The sequence below is a fragment of the Paramormyrops kingsleyae genome, chromosome 17 (genome assembly GCF_048594095.1).
Source record: "Paramormyrops kingsleyae isolate MSU_618 chromosome 17, PKINGS_0.4, whole genome shotgun sequence".
Taxonomy (NCBI): domain Eukaryota; kingdom Metazoa; phylum Chordata; class Actinopteri; order Osteoglossiformes; family Mormyridae; genus Paramormyrops; species Paramormyrops kingsleyae.
In genome coordinates, this window is record NC_132813.1 from 23,609,341 (window position 1) to 23,633,126 (window position 23,786).

A 23,786-nucleotide genomic window follows, 5' to 3' on the forward strand; every position below is an offset into this window, starting at 1 on the left:
TAATCCCTCCGGCTGAGAGATCCCTCCGGCTGAGAGATCTCTCAGGCTGGCCTTGTTTGAGGCGCATCAAAGTTTCCTGTGTCCTGTAGGCTGGAACCATGCAGCTCCTCCTGAGACTCGATCTGCATACGGTCCAGCTATTGCATGTGAGTCAAATTGTGTTCATTTTTTCAGCTGTGTGTTCCTTGTTTCCTTTTCTTGAGACCTGATAATCAGATAAAGACACCCATACACACACATATACATGTGTGTGTGTATATATATATACATAATTTATTCTGCTATGTCTGTGACATAAATGCTGTATTATTTGTGATGTCTGTTGTTGTTTTGTAACAGGTCAGGATGCATTTCATCTTGTGGAGATTAGTAATAATTAGTATTATTAAAGCCAGTTCCATTAAATTTGTGGAACCTTAGTATTAACTTTTATCAGCTACCCGATATGTCAGTTGAACCCTCTTATGAAAGTGTTGAACCACTATGAGCCACCAGAGTAGGTTCACTGAATTTGATTATAGATTCCAGAAGTGCCTGGAACTTGTCCCTCATGTTTTATTTTGATGGTAATGAAAAATGGAGATGCTGCTCCTGAATCTTCTGTAAGTGTTAAGCATGATTGAGATTAAGTGAGTGGGATGGCTGTAGCACTACACTGTAAAAAATAATACCCTATATCTACTCAATAAAATTGTGGCAACATATTACAAGCAATATTATTAATTAAATTCAACAACAGTTAAGAATTGAGTTAAAATTAATTAAATGAGCTCCTTAAAAATAACTCTTGAAAATGAGTAACTGCAAGTAGCACGCATAAAAGAATTAAGTAAAATTTTAACAAAAATATTGGTTTCATTTGACACCCCCTGCCCAATGCAATTGAGTCCTACATAATGGAATTGTTTTGACGTAAAACTAAATGTTATTTTATTTAAAATGAGCAGGTTAATTAAAATAATTTAAATCTGATTTCAGGTATGAATAATAGACACAGGTTTCAAAGATGAATTACAAACTCTGGCTTTAATATTAACAACAACAGCCAAAGAAAATTCTCATAAAACAGTGTTAATATACTCTTTGTCAACATCACTGCATCTTTTTTGTTCCAATTTCTTTTAAGGCATATCAATTCACACAGGACAAGAACAGTAAAGTTTGCACATTTTGTTTAACTTTCTAGACACATACTGTTCAAAAAACATAATGCAGTTACACTGTTTAAAATAAATGCATGTAACAAACATGGTTTCCACCTTTTCAGACCACACAAATGAAACATTGTCTCACCCAAAAGGGTCTCAAAAGGAACATAATGTTTTAAATGCACATCCAATAAACACACACTCTGTGGATTCGTGACTCTTCAAATGATTACCAAGATGTTTAAAATATTCCTTTTCACTGGTATAAATACTTGAGCAAAGCACACACTTAAGAGAGAGAATTACTTCCGACTTTCTTGCTTCATCTTGTGTATGATACCTTGAGAGATGTGTGCGGAGAGCAGTCCACGTTTTAAAGGAGCAAGGACAATCCAAATGGAGACACTCCACTGAGGTTCTAGCTGACCAATGGTGTAGTCTGTAATGTAACAGGTCACCCCAAGTCGTTGCGTTATACCTGCAGACTTTACAGCTCCATTTCATTGCACCTATTAAAAAAAAGATGAGTACATTTCACTTCCAGTTTAAAGTAATATGCTGTGCAACAATATCCGTTTGTGTTTAGTGATTATTATTGGTAGTACATCAACTCATCAATGAACTGGAAACAGTGTTGTGTCAAAGTTGGTTCCCCCATCGAGATGAGTTTTCTTAGCCCCACCCCTGTGTGAACTCGCTTTAAAAAGCTAAACATCATTATATGCGTTGTATTGTTTTTTTGATTTTTTTTACATCACTCTATACACAACCCATGGTTAATTTATGACTTTTTACAAATTGAATCATTTTATTTGGTACTTCTGATAGGATATTTTATATTTTATAAAACATGTACCACTGTGCTGTTTCCTTTAATATGTTTCCTTTAATAAGCAGTTAAATTATAATAAATAAGCGCGTGAAATTCCATTTCTTTTCTTCCATTCCAGGGATTAAAAACGGTAACAGTGTCAAATTTGGGCTTTACCGCGCTCTGTTGAAGCTCGGTGGTACGCGCATAACCTCTCGCGGGCGAGTCTTGCTCTGAATGCGCGCTCCCTGCGCCGTTTTCACGGGGGTGGGCCTAAGAAAACTCATCTCGATGGGGGATCGAACTTCGACACAACAACGGCATAGCCATTAGTGATGGGATTTATGGCTCTTTGAGGGGATCCGGATCTTGGCGATCCGTTCCTTTCAAAGAGCCGTTCAAAAGAACGGCTCTTTTGGCTCTTTTAAAATATTTAGTCAGTTTTAAGAAGCCAGCTTGGGGGCATCTCAGTTTATCCTGGAAATAATCACTGGGAGGAATGATGAGGTGAGATTTGTAGTCAAATAATTAAAACTCAGATATCACACACCAATATCTGAGTTTGAATTATTCTGAAATATTGATTATTACCTCATTTGTCATGTGTGGACTATATTCCATATGGTTGCACAACATCCCTCTGCTTAGACAGTGACATCACTATTTTGGATTTACCTTTAGTACAAAGTGTGTGTATGTGTAAAGCTACGTTGACTTATGTTATTCATACAATACCTACTCACAAATAAACATCAAAAACAAAGCCGGCTGCAATGAATTTCTGTGCAAAACAGCTTTTACTACAAACACTTCCACACAATGTGGAAGTGAAGGATGCGTGCACAACTATCATCATGCTGTTAGGCAGTAGCACCCCTGCGCTGGGTGCGCCCCTCCCCCTATAACTGTTCTGTCTCGCGGAGGAGCTAATTTGTGTAACACGCATAGGAAAAAAAGAACGACAGAAAGAACGGCTCCCCTCCAGCCGCTACTCGGCTCCCATCGTTCATGTTTATGAGCCGTTCAAAAGAATCGGTTCGTTCGCGAACGTCACAACTCTAATAGCCATTGTACATCTGCAAAGCTAGTTTGAATGTTATTCCCTTAATTAATCGGTGTAAAATATGCGTTAAAATATAAAGTCTGCTAATGCGACACATCACACATACTCTATATATACAGATTTTAAACAGACTTTTCTCATATATAAATTTGATAATTTGCCTTACCTTTGTCAAAGAATTAACTGAAAAAAGGGCGCAGAGCAGCTTTGCCTCCAGGCCGTCAGCGGGAAATCCCAGTGCAGGCCTCGTAGACATAAACGATTCACCTGCAGAGGCGCAGCTATCCGTTTGACGTTAAAATATGTTCTTTAATGTAATATTTAAGATAAATCAAAGCAAACTGAAAAATGGCGAAATCAGATAGGAATTAGCAGCAGCAGTGGTGAATTTCCAACGCACGCGTGGCTCGTACTGGCGAGTTATAAAAAAGCGTGCCCTGTAACAGGAAATGCTTTAATTTAAAAACAGCTCATTTGAGTTACATTGGATTAATTCAATATTCTCTCTGTTTGGCGCTATTCAAAGAGAATAGGTAAAACATAAGCAACAAAATTGAGTAAACTCTATTCCTGTATTTTTAAAATAAATTTAATGCAAAAATTACCAAAAAAAAACAAGAAATTAATTTTGTAACATGTAGTTTACTCATTAAATTTAATTTAATCTACAATCCCACAGAATGACTTTTTACAGTGTAGGGACACATTTGGACCTCTTATGCCTGTGAATATGGATTCTGTCATCTTGGAGTATTCATATCCAATCTAGATGATAATGTTTTTGCAGAGGTTATGACTTGAAATGACTTTATTTTTCTTGCTATTGTCTTTATTGGTATCTGCCTTTTCTCCAGAGGTCTGATTGAGCCATGAGTGTAGAATATACCCCAATTCATAAAGGACCCAGCATATTCATTCCTTGCAAACAAATAAGCAATCAAGTCTATGGAATTTTTTAAAACTGGTTTGAAATGCTATAGAGGTTTAACCTTACACAAAATTCACGGTTTGATACAAACCATCTGTGCAATATTGTTACAGGTGGGATTTTTTTTAAACACAAACATAATTATGAATGGTTGCCAATACCAATGCATCTGTCAACACAGATAACAATAACAAAACGTAAGAACCACTTTTTCCACTTTGTCATGGGCAATATGTCATATATTTGAGTAATAATTAATTGAATATGTTAGGTACTTTTATTGGGGGCGGCATGGTGGTGCAGTGGTAAGCACTGTTACCTCACACCTCTGGAACCTGGGCTCAAGTCTCTGCCTGGGTTACATATGTGTGGAGTTTGTATGTTCTCCCCATGTCATCATGGGGTTTCTTCTGGGTACTCCAGTTTTCCCCCACAGTCCAAAGACATGCTGAGGCTAATTGGATTTATTAAATTGCTCATAGGTGTGAATGGTGTGTGAGTGTGCCCTGCAATGGGCTGGCCCCCCATCCTGGGTTGTTCCCTGCCTCATGCCCTTTGCTTCTGGGATAGGCTCCGGACCCCCCACGACCCAGTAGGCTAAGCAGGTTGGACGATTAATAGAGGTACTTTTATCTTTTCTGTAGATAAATTGTCCTTAATTTTCAAAAGATTTATTAAATTTGTGTATTCTTTTCTTTTTCCTCTCAAATGTTGGCTTTAAGGTACAGTGAGGAACATAAGTATTTGAACACCCTGCGATTTTGCAAGTTCTCCCACTTAGAAATCATGGAGGGGTCTGAAATTCACATTGTAGGTGCATTCCCACTGTGAGAGACAGCATTGGAAAAAAAAATTCAGGAAATCACATTGTATGATTTTTAAAGAATGTATTTGTATTGCACTGCTGCACATAAGTATTTGAACACCTGAGAAAATCAGTGTTAATATTTGGTACAGAAGCCTTTGTTTGCAATTACAGAGGTCAAACGTTTCCTGTAGTTCTTGACCAATAAAATACATTTAAAATAAAGATTTCTTATTAATTATTTTAATATCATTAATAATAAACCATTAATACATTTAATTATAATAATATTGTTATGCCCAGCGGGGACGGAACGGAGACAAAGGTGCAGACGTCAGGGTATCGGGGAATACGGGGTTTAATTACAGGTAAGGCAGGCAAAACGCAGACTGACAATACAATGACCGGACTGGGGAAACAAACTGAAACGCGGACGAAATACAGAGGACTAATGAAAACAACCAGAAACAGCTGATCACACTGGGATTTCACATGAGGTTAACGAGGGGGCATGGCACACGGAAGGAGCGGACGATCGGGCAGGACACATTGTTTTTTTTTTTTAAACTTTACACATTGTTTGGATACATTTATTTTCTTACTTTACAAATTACCGTTTTGATAAATGTGCTTAGATGTGTTTAGTACAGTATATGCTCTTCTTGTTTTATCCTGTTCATTTTGTGTTTAAATGCTAAAAAAAAACATATTTAGGTGTAATTTTTTTGGGGCCAGGTGTCACGTTCAGCTCCGAACGATCCTCGTGTGTGCCACGCCCCCTCATTACCTCATGTCAACTCCTGATTGTCATCACCTGTTGCCTATTCCTTTTGCCTTGTTTCGTGTATTTAGTCCACGTCTCGGTTAGTTTCCCCCAGATCTGTCATCGTCTAATCCCAAGTGTGAGTACCAGTCCTGTCATTTTGCCTGTAATAAACCCCGTTTTCCGTCAGCCTGACTGCTCTCGCCTCCTTTGCCTGCTCGCCGCTCGCACAGCGTGACACCGGGAACCAATTAATTGGTTTTCCATTATTTCCTATGGGGGAAATTTGATCAGAACTCAAACTTTTTAGGATTCGAACCTGAGTTCTGAAAGGATTAAGTTCGAGTGTATCTGTGTATTTTTGAATAAATATTTAACAAACATTTTATATGTAAATTTAAGACTAAAATCTATTGTGATAGAGTGGAAAATGGTGTGACGGGGTGACCTCAAAGTATAATATGACCTACTTCAATTTCATTTTATTACAGCACTTTTATACTAAATGTTTGCAGATATGTTAAGGTACCTGAGATGTTATCGGGCTTTTGGATGCTGACTGTTTGTTTATATTTAAAAAGCTAAAACCTGCTTTTGACATTATCTTTAGTTTAATTAGACCTGAAGTATGTTGTAGCTAATATATATTCACTAATATTAACAAATAATATTTTAATAAAACCAGTATTTTATGGCCAGTGCGTGCCAATCAAGTACCCCAACCAAGAAACGGAGGCTTGCAAGGTGAGCAAAAGCAAAGACTGTCACTCACCAGGTTGATGCATAGTTTTCCATCTTGTGCATGATATTCTGCATGCTCTGTGCTGGTTTGTCATGTTCCTCATGGCTGGATGAGTAGCTGTGTTCCTTATGGCCAGGTGAGTAGCTGTGTTCCTCATGGCTGGGTGAATAGCTGTCTGTTGGTCGACTTAAGCAGGTCGGGTCTGCCGGGCACCGTGAGCAGAGCAGAGGGATGGCATCCCCCAGGACAGCACCCCATTCATGACAAACCCGCCCCAGGCAAACCACACTAACACAACCGCTACCCCTATGAGTCTGTATGAGTGCGAGAGAGAACACTGTTCTGATGTGATGCATTAAGAGAGGGAGGTCATGCAAGTTGGTCCAGTCTGGGGCAGGAGAGATCAGTAGACAAGAAAGTATCCAGCGGGGGGCCACCATACAAGACCAGCTCAGGGACCCATCCCTGGCTTGCTGGAGGATCCAACCCCCTAGAGGCAGACGGCAAAAGGGAGGGGAAACAGCAAAACAAACTACAATTTTGAATGTAGTGGGATTAGGGGGCTGCTGAAGTCCACACTGCCACTCAGTGGGTGTAACCACAGTATCTCTTAAATATATTCTAGTAATAAAATTATATAATTATTCATGTTCATTTTAGATTGTCACATTTACTTCTAAATTTGTAATAAAATTTTCAAAAAGTTAAATATATTGCTATAGCCTATATAAATATATTTGGGGTGGCATGGTGGTGCAGTGGTTTGCACTGTTGCCTCACACCTCTGGGGCATGTTCTCTCTGTTGTCGTCGTGGGGCTTCCTCCAGGCTCTCTCGTTTACCCCATAGTCCAAAAACATGCTGAGGTTAATTGGAGTTGCCAAATTATAAGTGTGCATATGTGGGTGAATGGTATGTGAGTGTGCCCTGCAGTGGGTTGGCACCCCATCCTAGGTTGTTCTCTGCCTTATACCCATGGACTTCAGACTATAGAGACCTGCGCGGGACGGATTTCTCAGTCCCGCTCCTGCCCGCTCCCGCAAAAAATATATATTATTTTCTCCCGCTCCCGCCCGCAGTATTGAAGTTTTGTCCTGCTCCCGCCCGCAAGATCCCGCAGGTAAACATATAAGTAGTTTTATTTTTACCGCTTCTTCCCGTTACTCTGTTGTTTGTTTCACTTGCTTCGCTTTTGAGTATATATAAAAAGAAACGGAAAATAAACAAATATGTTTCGTTTTATTTGAGTTTAATTAAATGGAATGATGAACATGGACACGAACGAGGAGCTTTTCAGAACATGCCATCCCGTCCAAGCACCAGGCTGATTCCTTCTTGGGGTGTCCGGTTACGTCCCCCGGCACTCAGAGCGCGGCAATTGTAGTTTCTGTAGACGATTCGCCTGTAAATTGTTATTTTAATTTAGTCGTTCTTGTTGCTTTTGTGCAGTAGATAAATAATAGAGTATTTGTTTTTAATAAATTAATTTTAAGATAATTCCATTTTGCGGGAGTCCCGCGATTAATTCTATTCACCCGCAACCCGCACATACATGAGGACCTTACCGCCCGCACCCGCATTCACCCATCAAATCTTGTCCCGCGCCGCACTCGGTGCGTTGGTTCCCGCGGGTCCCGCGGTACTCCCGCGGGAGTGCAGGTCTCTACTTCAGACCCCCCCACCAACCCTGAATAGGACAGGAAAGTGGTTACAGGAAATGGATGGATGAATATATTACGATTAGATTTAAGTGACATCTGCCTTGTCAACACAGCTAGTAGGTGAATCAATTAGGCTCATTCACTTATAAAATTATTGTTTCAAAGTTAGTAAAAAACAGGTTCATCAGAAGTTATGTCACAATTCTAAGCGGCTGTGCACTTACTTACACTCCTGCGAGAGTGGGACAGACAGCCAAAATATTCAGCTGACCGACACTGAATGCATCACATGTTTTTGATGGATTGTAAAACACTCTGTTTTGAACTAATACAGGACAAGATTTGTCCCATATTTTCATACAAATATACACATTTCATACATACACTACATACACTAAGCCAAGGGTCCCCAACAGAACTACCTGATTGGGATACTCACCTACTTGGTAAGCATTCTACACTTAATGGTGTAGCTAGTTTTTAGTGGCAGTAACTAACAATTGGTTTGGAATAATACATTGTGGCCTACGCTGTAACGTATAAGCTTGTTTGCAGTTGATCGGAGTATTATTTAATCAGCAATGCATTCTTAACTTTCAGAACAGAATTGTTCTTAGTGAAGAGGGGATTCGATCTTAAACACAGGTTCACAATGTAAATTAAATAGTCCATGTTCCATGGTTTGTTTGTTGCCGAAAGCATTGAGGGCATGACCCCCTTTTCTTGCTTGATGAATTAATCATACTTATTACACGGCCGCACCTTCTTTTTCGGGTTAAGCGTGGTGGGCGTGTTCATACCTATGAGAGGAGAATAGACATAACTCAAATTTCTTATGATACTATTTTGACTTAAGCAATGGATGGAAGAATAGTTTCCTAAATGAATAAGTATACTTAACAGACCTAGATATCACAACTGAAACTCACAACATTCAGGTAAAAACAAATTTACTAACTTTGGCATTTCCTGGTGGTCCATCCAGTACTTGTAGAAATTGTACTACTTGGTGAGTGAGGGACAAGTACAGATTAGATAGAAAGATCAAAACGACAGGGCTGTCTGAAGAATACAAAGTTGTCAGTTCTGACCGCAAGAAAATAGCCTACCTTGAATTTTTTTTGACTCTGGCTTAGACTGAATGCTTGTAACTATTCAAGTTAAAATATGCAACAGTACTCACTTAGAATTTAGCATTTAAAGTAAATTGTTTTGATGGACAGCCACAATGAAATGATCTGTACTCATTTTAAAACTTAGATCTGGTTAGGATGACTTGTGATTGTTTGTGATAAATGCTCCAGAATGCACATACTGTGTTACACTACATGGACAAAGGCAACTGGGACACATCTCTCAATCACTGAATACAGGTGCTTCATTCAGACCCATTGCCACAGGTGTATAAAATCAAGCACCTAACCATGCAGTCAGGTTTACATTTGTGAAAGAATAGGTTGTTCTGAAGAGCTCAGTGAATTCAAGTGTGATACTATCATAGGATGCCACCCTTGCAGTAGGTCAGATTGTGAAATGTTTTCACTGGTAGATTTTCCACGGTCAACTGCAAGTGGTATTACTGCAAAGTGGAAGCGTTTAGGAACAACAGAAACTCATAAAGTAACAGTAACAGAGTGAGTTGCTGCGTGTTGAGGCGCATAAAAGTCCCAACACTCTGTTGACTCAATAACTGCAGAGATATAACCTTCCCCTAGCATTAACCCCAGCACAGAAAACTCTGTACTGGGAACTTCATGCAATGGGCTTCCATGGCTTAGCAGCTGCATGCATGTCTCATATCACCAAGCACAATGCCAAGCATCAGATGGAGTGATATAAAGCACGACGCCACTGGACCCTGGAGCAGTGGAAATGTGTTCTGTGGAGTGCAGAATCACAAATCTCTGTCTGGCAGACTGATGGACGAGTCTGGATTTGGTGGATAGCAGGAGAACGTTACCTGCCTGACTGCATTGTGTCAACAGTAAAAGTCGAGGAGGGATAATAGTATGGGGTTGTTTTTCAGGGGTTGGGCTAGTGTCACGCCCGGCTCGTCTGATCCTCGTGTGTGCCACGCCCCCCCTCATTACCTCGTGTTACTTCCCGATTGTAATCACTTGTTGCCTGTTATGTTCAGCCTGTCTTGTGTATTTAGTCTGCATTTCCGTTTGTTTCCCCAGTCCGGTCATTATATTGTCTATGATTTATTGTCTGCCTTTTCGTCCGAATAAACCCCGTGTTCCCCGAAGTCTGGCTTCTGGTGGGTTTGTATGCGTTCTGGGCGCTTATTGACATGACAGCTAGGACCCTTAGTTCCAGTGAAGGGAACTCTTACAGTTTTTCTCAGTTACTTTGGTGCATTTCTCACAACAGATTTAACATTTGCATAACAGCGAGTGCATTTCTCAGAACGCTTAGTGTAAATGGCAAAACATAATGGATGACCAGCAAAAGGAGGTAACCTCTTCAAAATCCATGCCTCAAAAGCAAGTACTTATGTCATTGAACATGTCAATGCCATCAAAATCCCAAATCCATGAATCATTGTCCACGGACATGACAGCCAAAATGTAAAGTCATGTTATCAATATAAAATTGGCACAATCTAAACATTTTCTGATGCACAAAACATCTAAATGACAAGGGCAAGAAACATAAAAATAAAACACTGATTGTGGGAGATTGATTCAAGAAGAATATTTTATTGATTGTACAGGTATATGGTGACATACCAGGCACTGCAACTGCAGTCTAGCAAAAATGCTTTTCAGTTTATGCATAACATATGTGACGGAAAAAAAACAATTAAAAATCAAAAAGGGAAACAATATATACATACTGAAACTCCAAATGCTTTCTACAATTGCAGCCGATCCTGTATATTGGGCCACATGTTCTCATCCACATAACAACACATATCTTCCTTTGCAATGCAGCGGGGAAAGAACCTCCTAGAATGTCTTATACAGCCTCTGCAGGCATCTGCTGTTATATCCCCACTCGCAGCTTCCATGGCAGCAAGCAGTATCATTTGTGTATGTGGGTTATGGTTATGTAGCTTCCACCTCCAAGCTCAGAAGAACTCCTCAGTTGGGCTGAGGAATGGGGGATATGGTGGCAGGAATTCCATCAGCATCCTGGGGTGGTTGGCAAACCATTGAGTTGGAATGATGGAAACTCACATTATCACAAATGATCATATACTTTGGTACATTTTCTTGACCAATCTCTTCTTCAGGAATGAGATCCCTGTAGAGGGTGTTCAAGAAGATAAGCAGATGTTGGGTGTTGTATGGCCCCACAAGAGGGATGCGAGTGTGGACCTCATTGTCCGAAATAGCCGCACACATTGGCACGTCAACAGTAGCTCACTGTTCAATCAGATTATCTCTGTCCTTTGGCCAAGTTGAAGCCAGCCTCATCCATGTATATGAAAATGGTGCAGGAATCATTAGTATTGTGAATACATACCAAAAAATTATATCTTGTGCAATACTTATGACTGCAATGACTTACACAATGAGAAAATGACAAGTCTGTCTGGAGACTATGCAAAAGAGGGCTAGTACAATGCATTTTGAGAATCATGACAAAAGCAACCGCTGATGCATGATATAGCTGAGAATTGCACATAAGCATCTGCCTGAGTGTACTAAAGCAATTGCAAAATGCCGAAAACACCCAGAAATTGCTGTTATGATGTGCACAACTGACTAGAGGTTGTAAGAATTGAATGTCGTGAGAAATGCATCAAAGCAACTGAGAAAGACTGTAATGCTTCAGCATACCAAGATATTTTAGACAATTCTATGCTTCCAACAGGGAATAGTTTGGGGAAGGCCCTTCTCTGTTCCAGCATGACTGTGCCCCAGTGCACAAAGCAGAGTCCATAAAGACATAGTTAGGTGAGTTTGGTGTGGAAGAGCCCTGACCTCAACCCCATCAAACACCTTTGGGATGAACTAGAATGGAAATTGCAAGGCAGGCCTTCATGTCCCGCATCAGTGTCTGACCTCACAAATGCTCTTCTGGATGAATGGGCAAAAATTCCCACAAACACACTCCAAAGTCTTGTAGAAAGCCTTCCCAGAAGAGTGGCAGCTGTTATAGCTGCAAAAGGAGGACTGACTCCATGTGGATGGCTATGGATTTAGAATGGGATGTCATAAAAGTTGCTGTAGGTGTAATGGCCAGGTATCCCTATATTTTTGTCCACAAAATGTATATGCATTAAATCTGTTGGAAATGGCAAATCGAAAATTGAGCTCAAATCCATTGAAAAGAAAATGTCACACCCCAATCGTGCTGATCCTCCTGTGTTGGGTTCAGCATATAGTGCTGCTCAGCCCCCAGCGGTCCCAGAGGGCCCCATACTGTCCCCTGCTGGTCCAGAGTCGGCGGTTGCTGCGGCGCCCCCTGCTGGCCCGGAGGCGGTGGCTGCCACGCCTCCCGAGGCCCCTGCTGTTGTGCCTCCCGAGGCCCCGGTCTGCCAGGCCGATGCTCCTCCCTCCATAGTGGAGACAGAAGAGGAGCTGGAGTGGGATCCCTCAGGGATCTTCCTGACCTCCCCCATTACACTTCCTGTGACTTTCCCCGTGACCTCCCCTGTGACTCCTCCACCCTTGCCCCAGCGTGCCATGTCCCGGCCAGGTCCCTGCCTGTCAGTCTCCCGAAAGGGGAGGGGACACCTGTGCCGGGGTCGGGTCCCGCCCGCCCTGCCCCCTGGCTTGCCTTCTGTTCCCCTGGCTGCGGCTCGGCGGTCGCCTTCGGGTCCTCCAGCTCCCGCTCAGTGTGTCGTGCGTTGTCATGGAGTCTAGTGCCGTGTTTTCCCTGTTATGCCCCTTTATTCTCCAATTAAATCCTTTTATTTAACCCCGTTCCTGCCTCCCTTTTCCATGCTTCCCTGGTTCGTGTTCCGCGATCTATGACAGAAAATGAATTTTTGTAGTTTCTAATTCAACTGGCTATTTAAGGTACATTGTCGTGAAAGTTAGTAAGTCTACATTTTTCTTCTAGCATTTATACCTGTCACAGTTGCTGGCGGGCGAGCAGTGAAGCAGGAGAGTCCAGCCGGTGAGACGGGCAAACGGGTTTTATTGAGCACACAGGACTGAAGCCGACTAAACACAGCAACACTGCACTGACAATGCAATGACGGAACTGGGGACTACTGACTTAGACACAGACTAAATACAGGAGACAGGCCAAGGGTAACGAAGCACAGGTGAGAACAATCAGGGAATCACATGAGGTAACGAGGTGGGCGTGGCACACATCGGGATCGAACGGAGCGGATCGTGACAATACCATTTCTAAAACCTTTTTAAGGACAATTGAATTAGCTGTGTTGTTCCCTTTTGTCATCCAATAAACATAAAAATATAAAGAACAAGCTTTTCATAGATGCATACTATAACATAAATAAGATATGTAAAATATTTAGTAATTAACTAATAAATAATCTCCAAGACTCTACACTGCTGGTTTTCACCATAAAGGTGAATGAATGTACGTTTGGTCACTGTGACAACAAAACTGTGTGGGTAGTGTTGTGTTGACCACTAAAGCAATAAACCAGAAACATGAAGCTGACCTGCAGTTAATGATTGTTACTACTCAGTATTCCTGATCTCAGCTTGCCTGTTATGAAAGCTAATGGGTTTTGAAATGATTACATTTAATAATTTATATAATTATATATAATTTCATAATAATAATAATTATTATTACATTTTATAATTTATATAGGATTGTCATCCTTTATTTTTTAGTAGATGTTTATATCCAAAGTGATTTACAGTTGAGAAAGCAGGGTTAGGCAGCTCCTGGAGATATTTTGATTAAGGGTCTTGCTCAAGGGTCAACAGGTTAATCACTCTGCCAACTAAGGGATTTGAACCAATGCCCTTCTGATCTCAGGCAGTCCTAACCAGCACTAAATCTAACCAGCACTAAAGCACCAGAGTCACACATGGCCCATACACCCTTTTACCTGTCTATGTAACTGTTTGGTCCACAGTTCTTCTATTTCTTGCATTTCAGCCTGCAGATGTCGCTCTGGTTCCAGCAGCAATATGATGGGCCTCTTCTCTGTCCCAGAACACATGATACTGAAGCTGTGAATGCCATGAGCGAAGACAGCAGCTCCAAGGAGGAGGTGGACTCTGACCGCCTGGGCCTCGCCAGAATGGTGGCAGCCATCAGTATGTTTCCTGCCAAAGAGCCGGACGCCAGTGACAACATGTCCTGTGGGGTGGTGGACCTGGCTTGGAGACCACCTCAACCGCAGTACACTGGCAGAAGGAAGATGTCTCTTCAGGAGCAAGGGACGTACCAACGATTCCCTCGCAGGCCAACCATAGAGTCCAAGCGAGTGTCCCTTTCAGATGGCCAGGTCAGGAGTGCTCTGTGTCACGCAATGTACCTTTGTTTTAAGTCAATATGGGAGCCTGCTGAGCCACACACTGGCCATGGTTCAATTACTGGAAGCCTTGAGTTTGATAAAGAGAAAAAATTAGACCAAAGTGGTGATGTCATACAATGAAGATGCTGATTGGTTAAAAAAATTAAATTCAAGCCCCTCCCTTTTTGATCCGGTGATGCGTTGAACTTGGGAAAATCAGGATGTCTGACATAATCACCTGTCAGACACCTTAGCAAATTAACATTTTTCTTGTAAATTCTGTAGCAAGACATAGAAAGGTAAGGAGTATGCATTGATACAGCACGTTGTTGCACCCACCACACAACAAACCACCTCAGGGATGAGAACCCTGAGTGCAGGCATGGAGCGGGTGATGCCTCAGCACCACACTAGCTCAAATGGAAGGAAGAGTGTGAAGTTTTTTTTCCGCTGGCTGGAGTGCCAGTCCTGCCACCAACCCCCAAGTTTTTCCCTGTAAGTTGGAGGACCTTCTTGCAGGCCTGGATGTAGATTAACATCATACCCAGGATGTAACAACTGCAGGTTAAGGGCCTTGCTCAAAGGCCCAATGGAGTAGAAACACTCCTGTCATTCACAGGATTTGATCCAGCAACCTTCCGATTGCAAACACAAATCCCTAGCCTCAGAGTCACCACTCTGCCCCCATAGCAAAAGACAGACACATATAATAGCATGATACTGTTTTATGAAAGCGTGAGTCTGCCAGGACATATTTGCTGGAAACTGCATAGGAAATTATTACTCTCCTAATGGTACTGTATATCCGATAGTGTCTGTCCTTCTGTAATTGCTTGTCCTGTTCATGGTTGCAGGGGATAAATAGTCAATGGGTAAAAGGCAGAGCATAGCCCAGAATAGGTGCTCACCTATCACACTATTCACAATTTAGTAACTCCAATTCACTTTAACATATTTTTGGACTGTGGGGGGAAACCAGAGTCCTCAGGGGAAACAACAGAGACTTGAACCCTGCTCCTAGTGGTGTGAGAAAACAGTGCAAACCACTATACCACAGTGCTACTCCCTCTTGTAGTATTTAAAGTAAAATGATTCTGAACTTGTCCTAACAAATGGTCACACATAAAGGTGAAAAAGAACTTATTTTATAATTTGCCATTTACTGTTATTTAAGTAATACAACTTTTAAATATATTATAATAGTCAATGAACTGTGCCGTATAAGCAGTTATGCAAAATGGGTGGGTATAATAAATAGTAATTTTACTGATGTTGATGTCAAAATATTTTATTTTTATGCTACCCTCTATTTCTTAATCTGGATTCTTCTGCTAAGACGTACAGTATTTGTCATTAGCCAGTTCCCTCGAATTTTCTTTTTATTTAAATATTATATCCTCCACTGATGACTTAAAATGAAGTCTGGTCATTCATAGAGAGTTCACTTACATTTATTGACCCTTGTCTTCTTGAGTGTTTTACAGTTTTTCTGAATTGCTAAAACACATTTCCTAAAATCCCCTCCCCTTTTCTCAACACACTAAGCACAAACCCTAAAATTCAAACTACACTCACAAATCCTTTGACTCATCTTGTAAAATCAAACAATCTTCCCAAAATTATATTATCTTTGCTCAAAAGTAAACACTACTTTCATATCATGCATCAAGTTTACTGTAGAGAAATGTTTACTGTGGATGTGGTCTTCTGCATGTTGAGCTGTAAAACTGGAAATGCCTGCAATATTCACTACTCCAAAAAAGTTACTATAAAGGACACAGTAAAAAATCCATATGAGAGGCATATTACAGTTTTTCTCGATTGCTAAGACACATTCCTGGAAAGCTGCTCTCCTTTTCCCTAAACTGTGAACACGAAACCCAATTTTCAAGCTACATTCACAAAACCTCTGACTCTTCTTGCAAAACCAAACTTTCACCCCATAACAGTTCAATCTGTGCTCAAAACTGAACTATGCTGTCAAATCATGCCTCAAGTCAATCTAAATTATATACTCTACTGAGTAGTCACTAAACACTACATAGAAAAAAGGAAAACACAATGCTCAGGACATGAAGCGGTAGAAATAAATGTTTATTTAGGCTAAATGCATGTTGCAAAACAAAATACCTGGGCATTTTTAACACTTGTACATAGAAAAAAGAATTTGCAAAAAAACAGAAATCCTGTGCATTTACATGTAGCATTTGTACGTAAAAATAAAGCACAAAAATATACAAATGAAGTACAAAGAAAAGAAGTGCATTACTCCGCCACAGCATCATTTCTCCGTACTGGGTCAGGCCACAGGACTTCATTTACATCACAGGCCACATTTTCTCTGGCCAGGCAACGGGGGAAAAAACCCCTGTCATGCCGTATCCAGGCTTGACATGCCTCCACACCCATGTCACCACAGGCCAGTTCTATGGCTTGCAGGAGATTTACCCTGTCCTACCACCCCCATGTGGCAGTCTTTCAATTCTACAAAAAGAGAACATGCACTTACAAAAATACATACATGGAATAGGCCTACAAACAGTCAGACTAACCCTCCATTACAATACTACAGTACACTGGCACAGTGATGTACTGAAACATGTTTACTGTGGTACAGTATATAGTACAGTCATTGTACCTATGTAATTGTTGTCAACATTTACATACTATAATGTCAAAAAAGGTAACTACCTGTTCTCTTCTCTAAATCTTCGGATTATGGTGGACACAGTGAATCTACTGATGTTTGGTTGTACCCTTAGTCCGGCCTCCTTCATTGTCATACCATGGACAAGAACATGGTCAATCACAGTAGCTCTGATTTCATCAGATATTACTGTTCTTTGTCCTCGCTGACCACCTCGACCACCTTGACCTGCTCGACCTCCTCTCACACGAACTCCTCATCTTAGATTTCTATCCATTGTAGTGCCTCACAAACCAGTGCTCTGGCTTATACTGTATGTACCCTCACATCATTAGCCACAAGTGTGATAAATTTTGAGTTGTTGTGTTCAACCGGTGACATCTGAGCTTTAATTGTGTTTGACTTTTGCCACCTGTGCTCACCATTATGCAACACAGGTGCATCACAATGACAATGTGTTGACAAGATGTGTCTAAACAGGTGAAATATGCTTATGGTTTTGCCAAAAGAGTGACTGATTCAATAAGTGGGTTCAGGCAACTGAGAATTTGGTTCAGACAATAGGGTTTAGTGTTTTAGCAATCAAGAAAAACTGTAAAGTATAATTGTCACGTTCGGGTATGTCGGCAAGCGGGGGGGCAGGAGAGCAAGCCAGACTGACGGGTAATCAGGAGATTTAATGGTGACAGGAGAGACAGGCGTGGACATCAACGGACAATACAATGACAGATCTGGGTAGACTGACTGAGACAAGGACTAAATACAAAAGACAAGCTACTGGTAACGAGCCACAGGTGAGAACAATCAGGGAATCACACGAGGTAACGAGGTGGGCGTGGCAAACATCGGGATCGAACGGGGCGGATCGTGACAATGATGTTGTTCAACTGCCAAGCCAGAGTCAAGGAAGAATATTCATTCTGTCTCATCACCATGTCTCAGGGCTGGGTCAGGACAGAGAACTTTGTGAACATCACAGGGAATGCTCTCCCTTGCTGGGCGATGCAGCAAGAACCCTCTATGTGACCCGTTGGGATTGAACCCACCTATGGCAGTTGCACTCTCATCCAGCATGTATCCTGTGTTCTGGTCACTCTTTGGCTTCTTCTCATGTTTAGAAACATGTTTCAACAGTTTTCAGTCATTGTGTTTATGATGACTATTGTGTGATGGATGTGCTTAACTTTTGCGGTCTGTGTTCACCACATCAATGCATGAAATGTGTCTAACTAGGTGAGCACTGTTTAAAGTTTCGCGAGTGACTAATTCAATAAATGAGTTTTGGCAATTGGCGGTTTTGCTCCAAGAATGAATTTCAGTGTTTCAGCAATTCAGAAAAACTATAATAAATCATAGTAGCCTTGCAATCACAGATCTCTCATCTTCCCCAGGACTGTGTCCAGCTAAACCAATACAAGCTGAAGAGTGAAATTGGAAAGGTGAGATGTCCAGATTGTAAAATTATTATTTAATTGGAAGGTCAAAGAAGATACAGTACAGGCTTTACTATATATCTTCATGTTTTCCATTTGGATGCCTTTTGCTTTTTCCCAGGGATCCTATGGGGTGGTAAAACTGGCATACAATCAAGATGACGACAATTATTACGTGAGTTTTGTTGTTGGCTCTGTGACATCAGCTATGCTAGGGCTTGGTAATGTTGAGTTTTCTTGCTATAAGCAACAAAGTTATACTCATTACTTGATGAATGTCTCTTACCTCATAATTTGTGAACTATATTGCTTAGGATAGGGTCCTGGCCCCTCCATGGGCCTGACCAAGATAAGCGGTTGATGGATGGATGGATGGACACCTAATTGCTATGCCTTGGATGGCATATACTGTAACTGACCAGGTGCTATGGCAGATACAGATCCTACTTTAATATGCACAACCAGACTATTCTTGTGAAAATTTATCACATTAATTCTATCTATTGTAATACTTGATAGCTAACTTGACTTGACCAGACTATTTAGATTATTTAGTAAGATTATCTGTCTTCTCCCATCATTGATGTTCATTACTGAATAACTGCAGTGTAGTTAGTCTCAACTAAGGCTTTTTCATTGTTCCTCTACAAATGTCTTCACCACATATCTTCTATTTTTCCATTTCTCAGGCTATGAAAGCAGTCTCGAAAAAGAAGATGATGAGGCAGTGTGGATTTTCTCGTAGGTGACAGTTTTCACTATGTTGTATGATATCTTGTTTGATTTGATAGCATTTGATAGATTTGTGTTTCCCAGATGACTTATGTCTATTTATGCCATGGCACTGTTGAATTCTCAAATCTGGGGGGTGTTGATTTCATATATATAAAACAAGTATTATCAGCCAGGTGAAATACAGTACAATCAGCATCATTTTAGCCTTCAGCATCAAAATGTTTAGATATATTGTCAGTATGTCAGTGTCAGTATGCTCAGAGCTCCACAATTCTACAGTTTTTCTCAGTTGCTTTGGTGTATTTCTCACAACAGACATAACATTTGCATAACAGTGAATGCATTTCTCAAAACACTTAGTGCAAATGGCAAAATATCATGGATGACCAGCAAAAGCAGGTATCCTCTTCAAAATACTTAGTCCATGCCTCAAAAGCAAGTATTTATATCATTGAATATGTCAGTGCCATCAAAATCCCGAATCCATGAATCATCGTCCATGGACATGTGAGCCAAAATATAAAGTCATGTTATCAATATAAAATTGGCACAATGTAAACATTTCTGACACAAAACATCTGAATGACAAGGGCAGGAAACATAAAAATAAAAAACACTGATTGCGGGAGATTGATTCAAGAAGAATATTTTATTGATTGCACTGGTATATGGTGACATACCATGCACTGCGATTGCAGTCTAGCAAAAAATGCATTTCAATGCCTTATGCATAACATATGAAATGAAACAAAAAACAATTACAAAATCAAAAAGGGGAACAATATATACAGACGGAAACTCTAAATGCTTTCTACAGTTGCAGGTGATCCTGTATATTGGACCACATGTTCTCATCCACATCACAACAGATATCTTCCTTTGCAATGCAGCGTGGAAAGAACCTCCTAGAATGTCTTATCCAGCCTCTAAAGGCGTCTGCTGTTATATCCCCACATGAAGCTTCCATGGCAGCAAGCAGTGTCATTTGTGTATGTGGGCTACGGTCATATAGCTTCCACCTCCAAGCTCAGAAGAACTCTTCAGTTGGGTTGAGAAATGGGGAATATGGTGGTAGGAATTCCATCGGCATCCTGGGGTGGTTGGCAAATAATTGCCTAATTGGATTGGAGTGATGGAAACTCACATTATCACAAATGATCACATACTTTGGTAAATTTTCTTGACCAATCTCCTCTTCAGGTGTTGTATGGCCCCACAAGAGGGATGCGAGTGTGGACCCCATTGTCCGAAATAGCCGCACACATAGTGATGTTCCCACCCTGCTGGCTTGGCATGTCAACAGCAGCTCTCTGTTCAATCAGATTATCTCCTTCCTTTGGCCAAGCTGAAGCCAGCCTCATCCATGTATATGAAAATGGTGCAGAAATCATTAGTATTGTGAATACATGCCAAAATAGTTTTATAGAAACCTACTGTATAAGATACACTTGATAGCCAATGATATCTTGTTCAATACTTTTGACTGCAATGACTTACACAATGACAAAACGACAAGTTTGTCTGGAGTGTAAGACTATGCAAAAGAGGGCTAGCACAAAGCATTTTGAGCATCATGACATAAGCAACCGCTGATGTATGATATAGCTGAGAATTGCACATAAGCATCTGCCTGAGTGTACTAAAGCAATTGTAAAATGGCGAAAACAACCAGAAATTGCTGTTATGATGTGCACAACTGACTAGAGGTTGTGGGAATTGAACGAGCAGTATTGAAAACTTCATTTCTGTTGTGAGAAATGCATCAAAGCAACTGAGAAAAACTGTAAATGATAATCTGTTCCCACTTTTGCATTGTCACTGACTGATCATTTTTCTTTAGCAAATTGATACTTCATGTCAAAGACACCAGTTTCAACACTGCAAGGTTCTACATTTAGATTAGTTTTTTCCAGTCACTTTTTCACTAGTTACAGAACATTAATGTTATTTTCCAAAACTCCCGTCACAAAACACACAACGGATGACCGAAATGCACATTTTCCAGAACTCTTAACACATTTTTCATTTGCGTGGACACAATACATTTAAAACAAAGATCACTTTTTTGTTGAACTTAAATCATCAGTTCAAATTAACACAACTGAACATCAAAGTATTTCCATTTCAAAATAAAATTCATACGTTGCATATGTGATGACTGCCTGCTCATTTTATTACAGTGATTTAACTAGTAAAGGATACAACTACTTTAAAATGATAAGTACAGTACCTGTTACATTCCACTTAAAGCACAGTGAGAACTAAGGAACAATATCCTAGGTTAACATCAGAAAAGTATCACCATAACGAGATCAATTGACACTAATTCCTTACTGATGATCACTTTCACCTTGTGGTATGAGTATAAATAAGTGGAATCCACAGTGACATTGAAGTACTAGAACATGGATCAGGCAAGTGGTCAAGTAGGAAGAGGGAGGGGGGACAAGCACCACATCTGAGAGGTGGTCATGGGCCTCATGTTAGAGGAGGACTTGGGCCTCATCAGAGAGGTGGTCGTAGGCCCGGTTTCAGAGATGTGGGTATCCATGGTCAAGGACAAGGTAACAGACCAAGACAGCGGCAGCAACAGCGTAGAGTATCGAATGAGATGGTCATACATCGGGGTATGACAATAACTGAGACAGCTCAAATGTTTCAACCAAATCTCAGAAGATCAACTGTGGCCTCAATCATCAGAACCTTCCGTAATGAGAACCGGTAAGTCTTCAGCGTGCACTACAATAAACAACATAGTACTGTAGGCCACTCTTAGCTGTCAGATGACTATATACAGTACTACACGCCAGAGTGCAGCACAGAGGTATGTGACCATGTAAATGTGTTGTAGAGTTTGGGGTCTAGTTTCTCCTTTAATTTTTCCTACAGAATAAAAACTAAACCAAACAGTGGGAAAGAGGCAGATTCCTAAATGATGAACAAGAGCGGGCTGTGGTCAACCACTCGTCTTTGAGAAATCAGACAGCACATCCTGGACAATGAAGACATTTTCAGCAATGTGGAAGCCATAAGTTTGCAGACCATTGCACGCATCTTGAAAAGGCACCAAACCTCCATGAAACAGATGTTCCGTTTGAGAGAAATACAGATAGAGTGAAGCAACTGAGGATTGAGTGTTCATGTATGTTCAATTTCATGATCATGATTACAGTTTTTCTCGATTGCTTAAACACACTTCTTGAAACTATGCCTCGTATTCTCAAAACAGTAAACACAAATCCATAACGTCTCACCCAATTTCCCAGACATCGTATTTTCAGGTCAAAATGAAGCTCTACACTCAAAACCATTCACTGTTGCTGAAAAACCAAACTTTGCCCACAGACATCACACACAAGGCCTCAAAAACACACACACTACAACATAGTCTTACACATTGGTGCAATAAATTAAAAACAATATTGCCAAAACTGGCAAGTTACAGTTTTTCTCGATTGCTAAAACACTATAACCAATCTTTTGAACTAAAATTTCAAAACCATAATGCTATTTTTCAAAAAGCACACCCATTTCCCTGAACTATAAACACTATTCCCCTGCTTTAACACATGAGTCAGATTTGGTGAACTGTTACTGCAAAACTCTACACACAAATCCCTAAATTTTTCAGTGCTTACACCATGTGGTCATTTAGAAAGCACTAGCATTCAATAATGTTAACTTAAGTCAGCAGAGTTTAAGCTCAGTTAGCACACAATTAACCAAGTGGAAACACTAGGAGTCAAAATTTATCACACACCAATCAGAAACTTTGATGGATAGATAAAAGGGCCAAAGTCAACTCATTCAGGTTTGAAACAATGGATCCAAAGAGATGCAAAGGAGGAGGTTGAGGAAGAGGAGTAGAAGGAGGTCCAGGACATCAGGGAGGACGAGGTGGAGGAACATAATTGGCCATCGGGCTATTGTAAATGTCCCTAGTCAGCGTGGAGGGAATGTCACTATGTGCGCAGCCATCAGCCAACGAGGGGGACTCCACCGCCATGCCATTCTAGGACCCTATAACACTATGCTTCTCCTTGCTTTTCTTGATGGTCTAAGACAACATATGTTCCAGCTGGACTACAGGGAACCAACACAGCCAGAGCAGCCTCACTACGTTGTTGTAGTGAGGCTGGATAACGTCAGCTTCCATCGCGCTGCTCTGGTTCATGACTGGTTTACCAATAACCCAAGGTTTTCTAACATCTTTCTGCCTGCATACTCTCCCTTTCTAAACCCGATAGAGGAGTTATTTTCTGCTTGGCGGTGGAAAGTGTACGACAGAACCTTATGTCCGTGTTCACCTCCTCCAGGCCATGGAAGAAGCCTGCCTAGACATATCAGTAGATGCATGCCAGGGGTGGATCAGGCATGCATGAGGATTTTACCCCCGCTGCCTGGCTAGGGCCAATATAGCCTGTGATGTGGATGAGATTCTCTGGCCTGATCCAGACCAAAGACAGGATGCTGAGGTGGAATAATGTTTTTGGTGTGTGTTGTACTGTATAGTACATGAATAAAAATGTGTCACTGTATATACATTGGTTGCGTCTTTTGTGTTCATCATGTGAAAAGATTTTTGAGGGGATGAATCACAAGCAACATAACTTGCCAGTTTTGGCAATATTGTTTTTAATTTATTGCA

At 40.8% G+C, this 23,786-nt stretch overlaps 1 protein-coding gene and 1 long non-coding RNA gene across 2 annotated transcripts in view; one reads left to right on the forward strand and one right to left on the reverse strand.

The window, feature by feature from the left end:
* Positions 1-1,007: 1,007 nt before the first annotated feature.
* On the reverse strand, positions 1,008-3,657 carry LOC140579067 (uncharacterized). Its single transcript, XR_011983293.1, has 2 exons — positions 3,189-3,657; positions 1,008-1,657 (listed from the first exon to the last, which is right to left on the reverse strand). It is a non-coding gene; the product is annotated as an uncharacterized lncRNA (long non-coding RNA).
* A 3,615-nt stretch (positions 3,658-7,272) lies between these two features.
* The window catches only part of camkk1b (calcium/calmodulin-dependent protein kinase kinase 1, alpha b), a 32,604-nt gene continuing 16,090 nt past the window's right edge, over positions 7,273-23,786 (forward strand). The window contains exons 1-5 of the mRNA XM_023797250.2: positions 7,273-7,379; positions 13,963-14,314; positions 18,362-18,409; positions 18,525-18,578; positions 19,093-19,144. Of these exons, the coding sequence (XP_023653018.2) occupies positions 13,970-14,314; positions 18,362-18,409; positions 18,525-18,578; positions 19,093-19,144 (499 nt within the window). The 5' untranslated portion in view covers positions 7,273-7,379; positions 13,963-13,969. The remainder of the gene's footprint in view (positions 7,380-13,962; positions 14,315-18,361; positions 18,410-18,524; positions 18,579-19,092; positions 19,145-23,786) is intronic.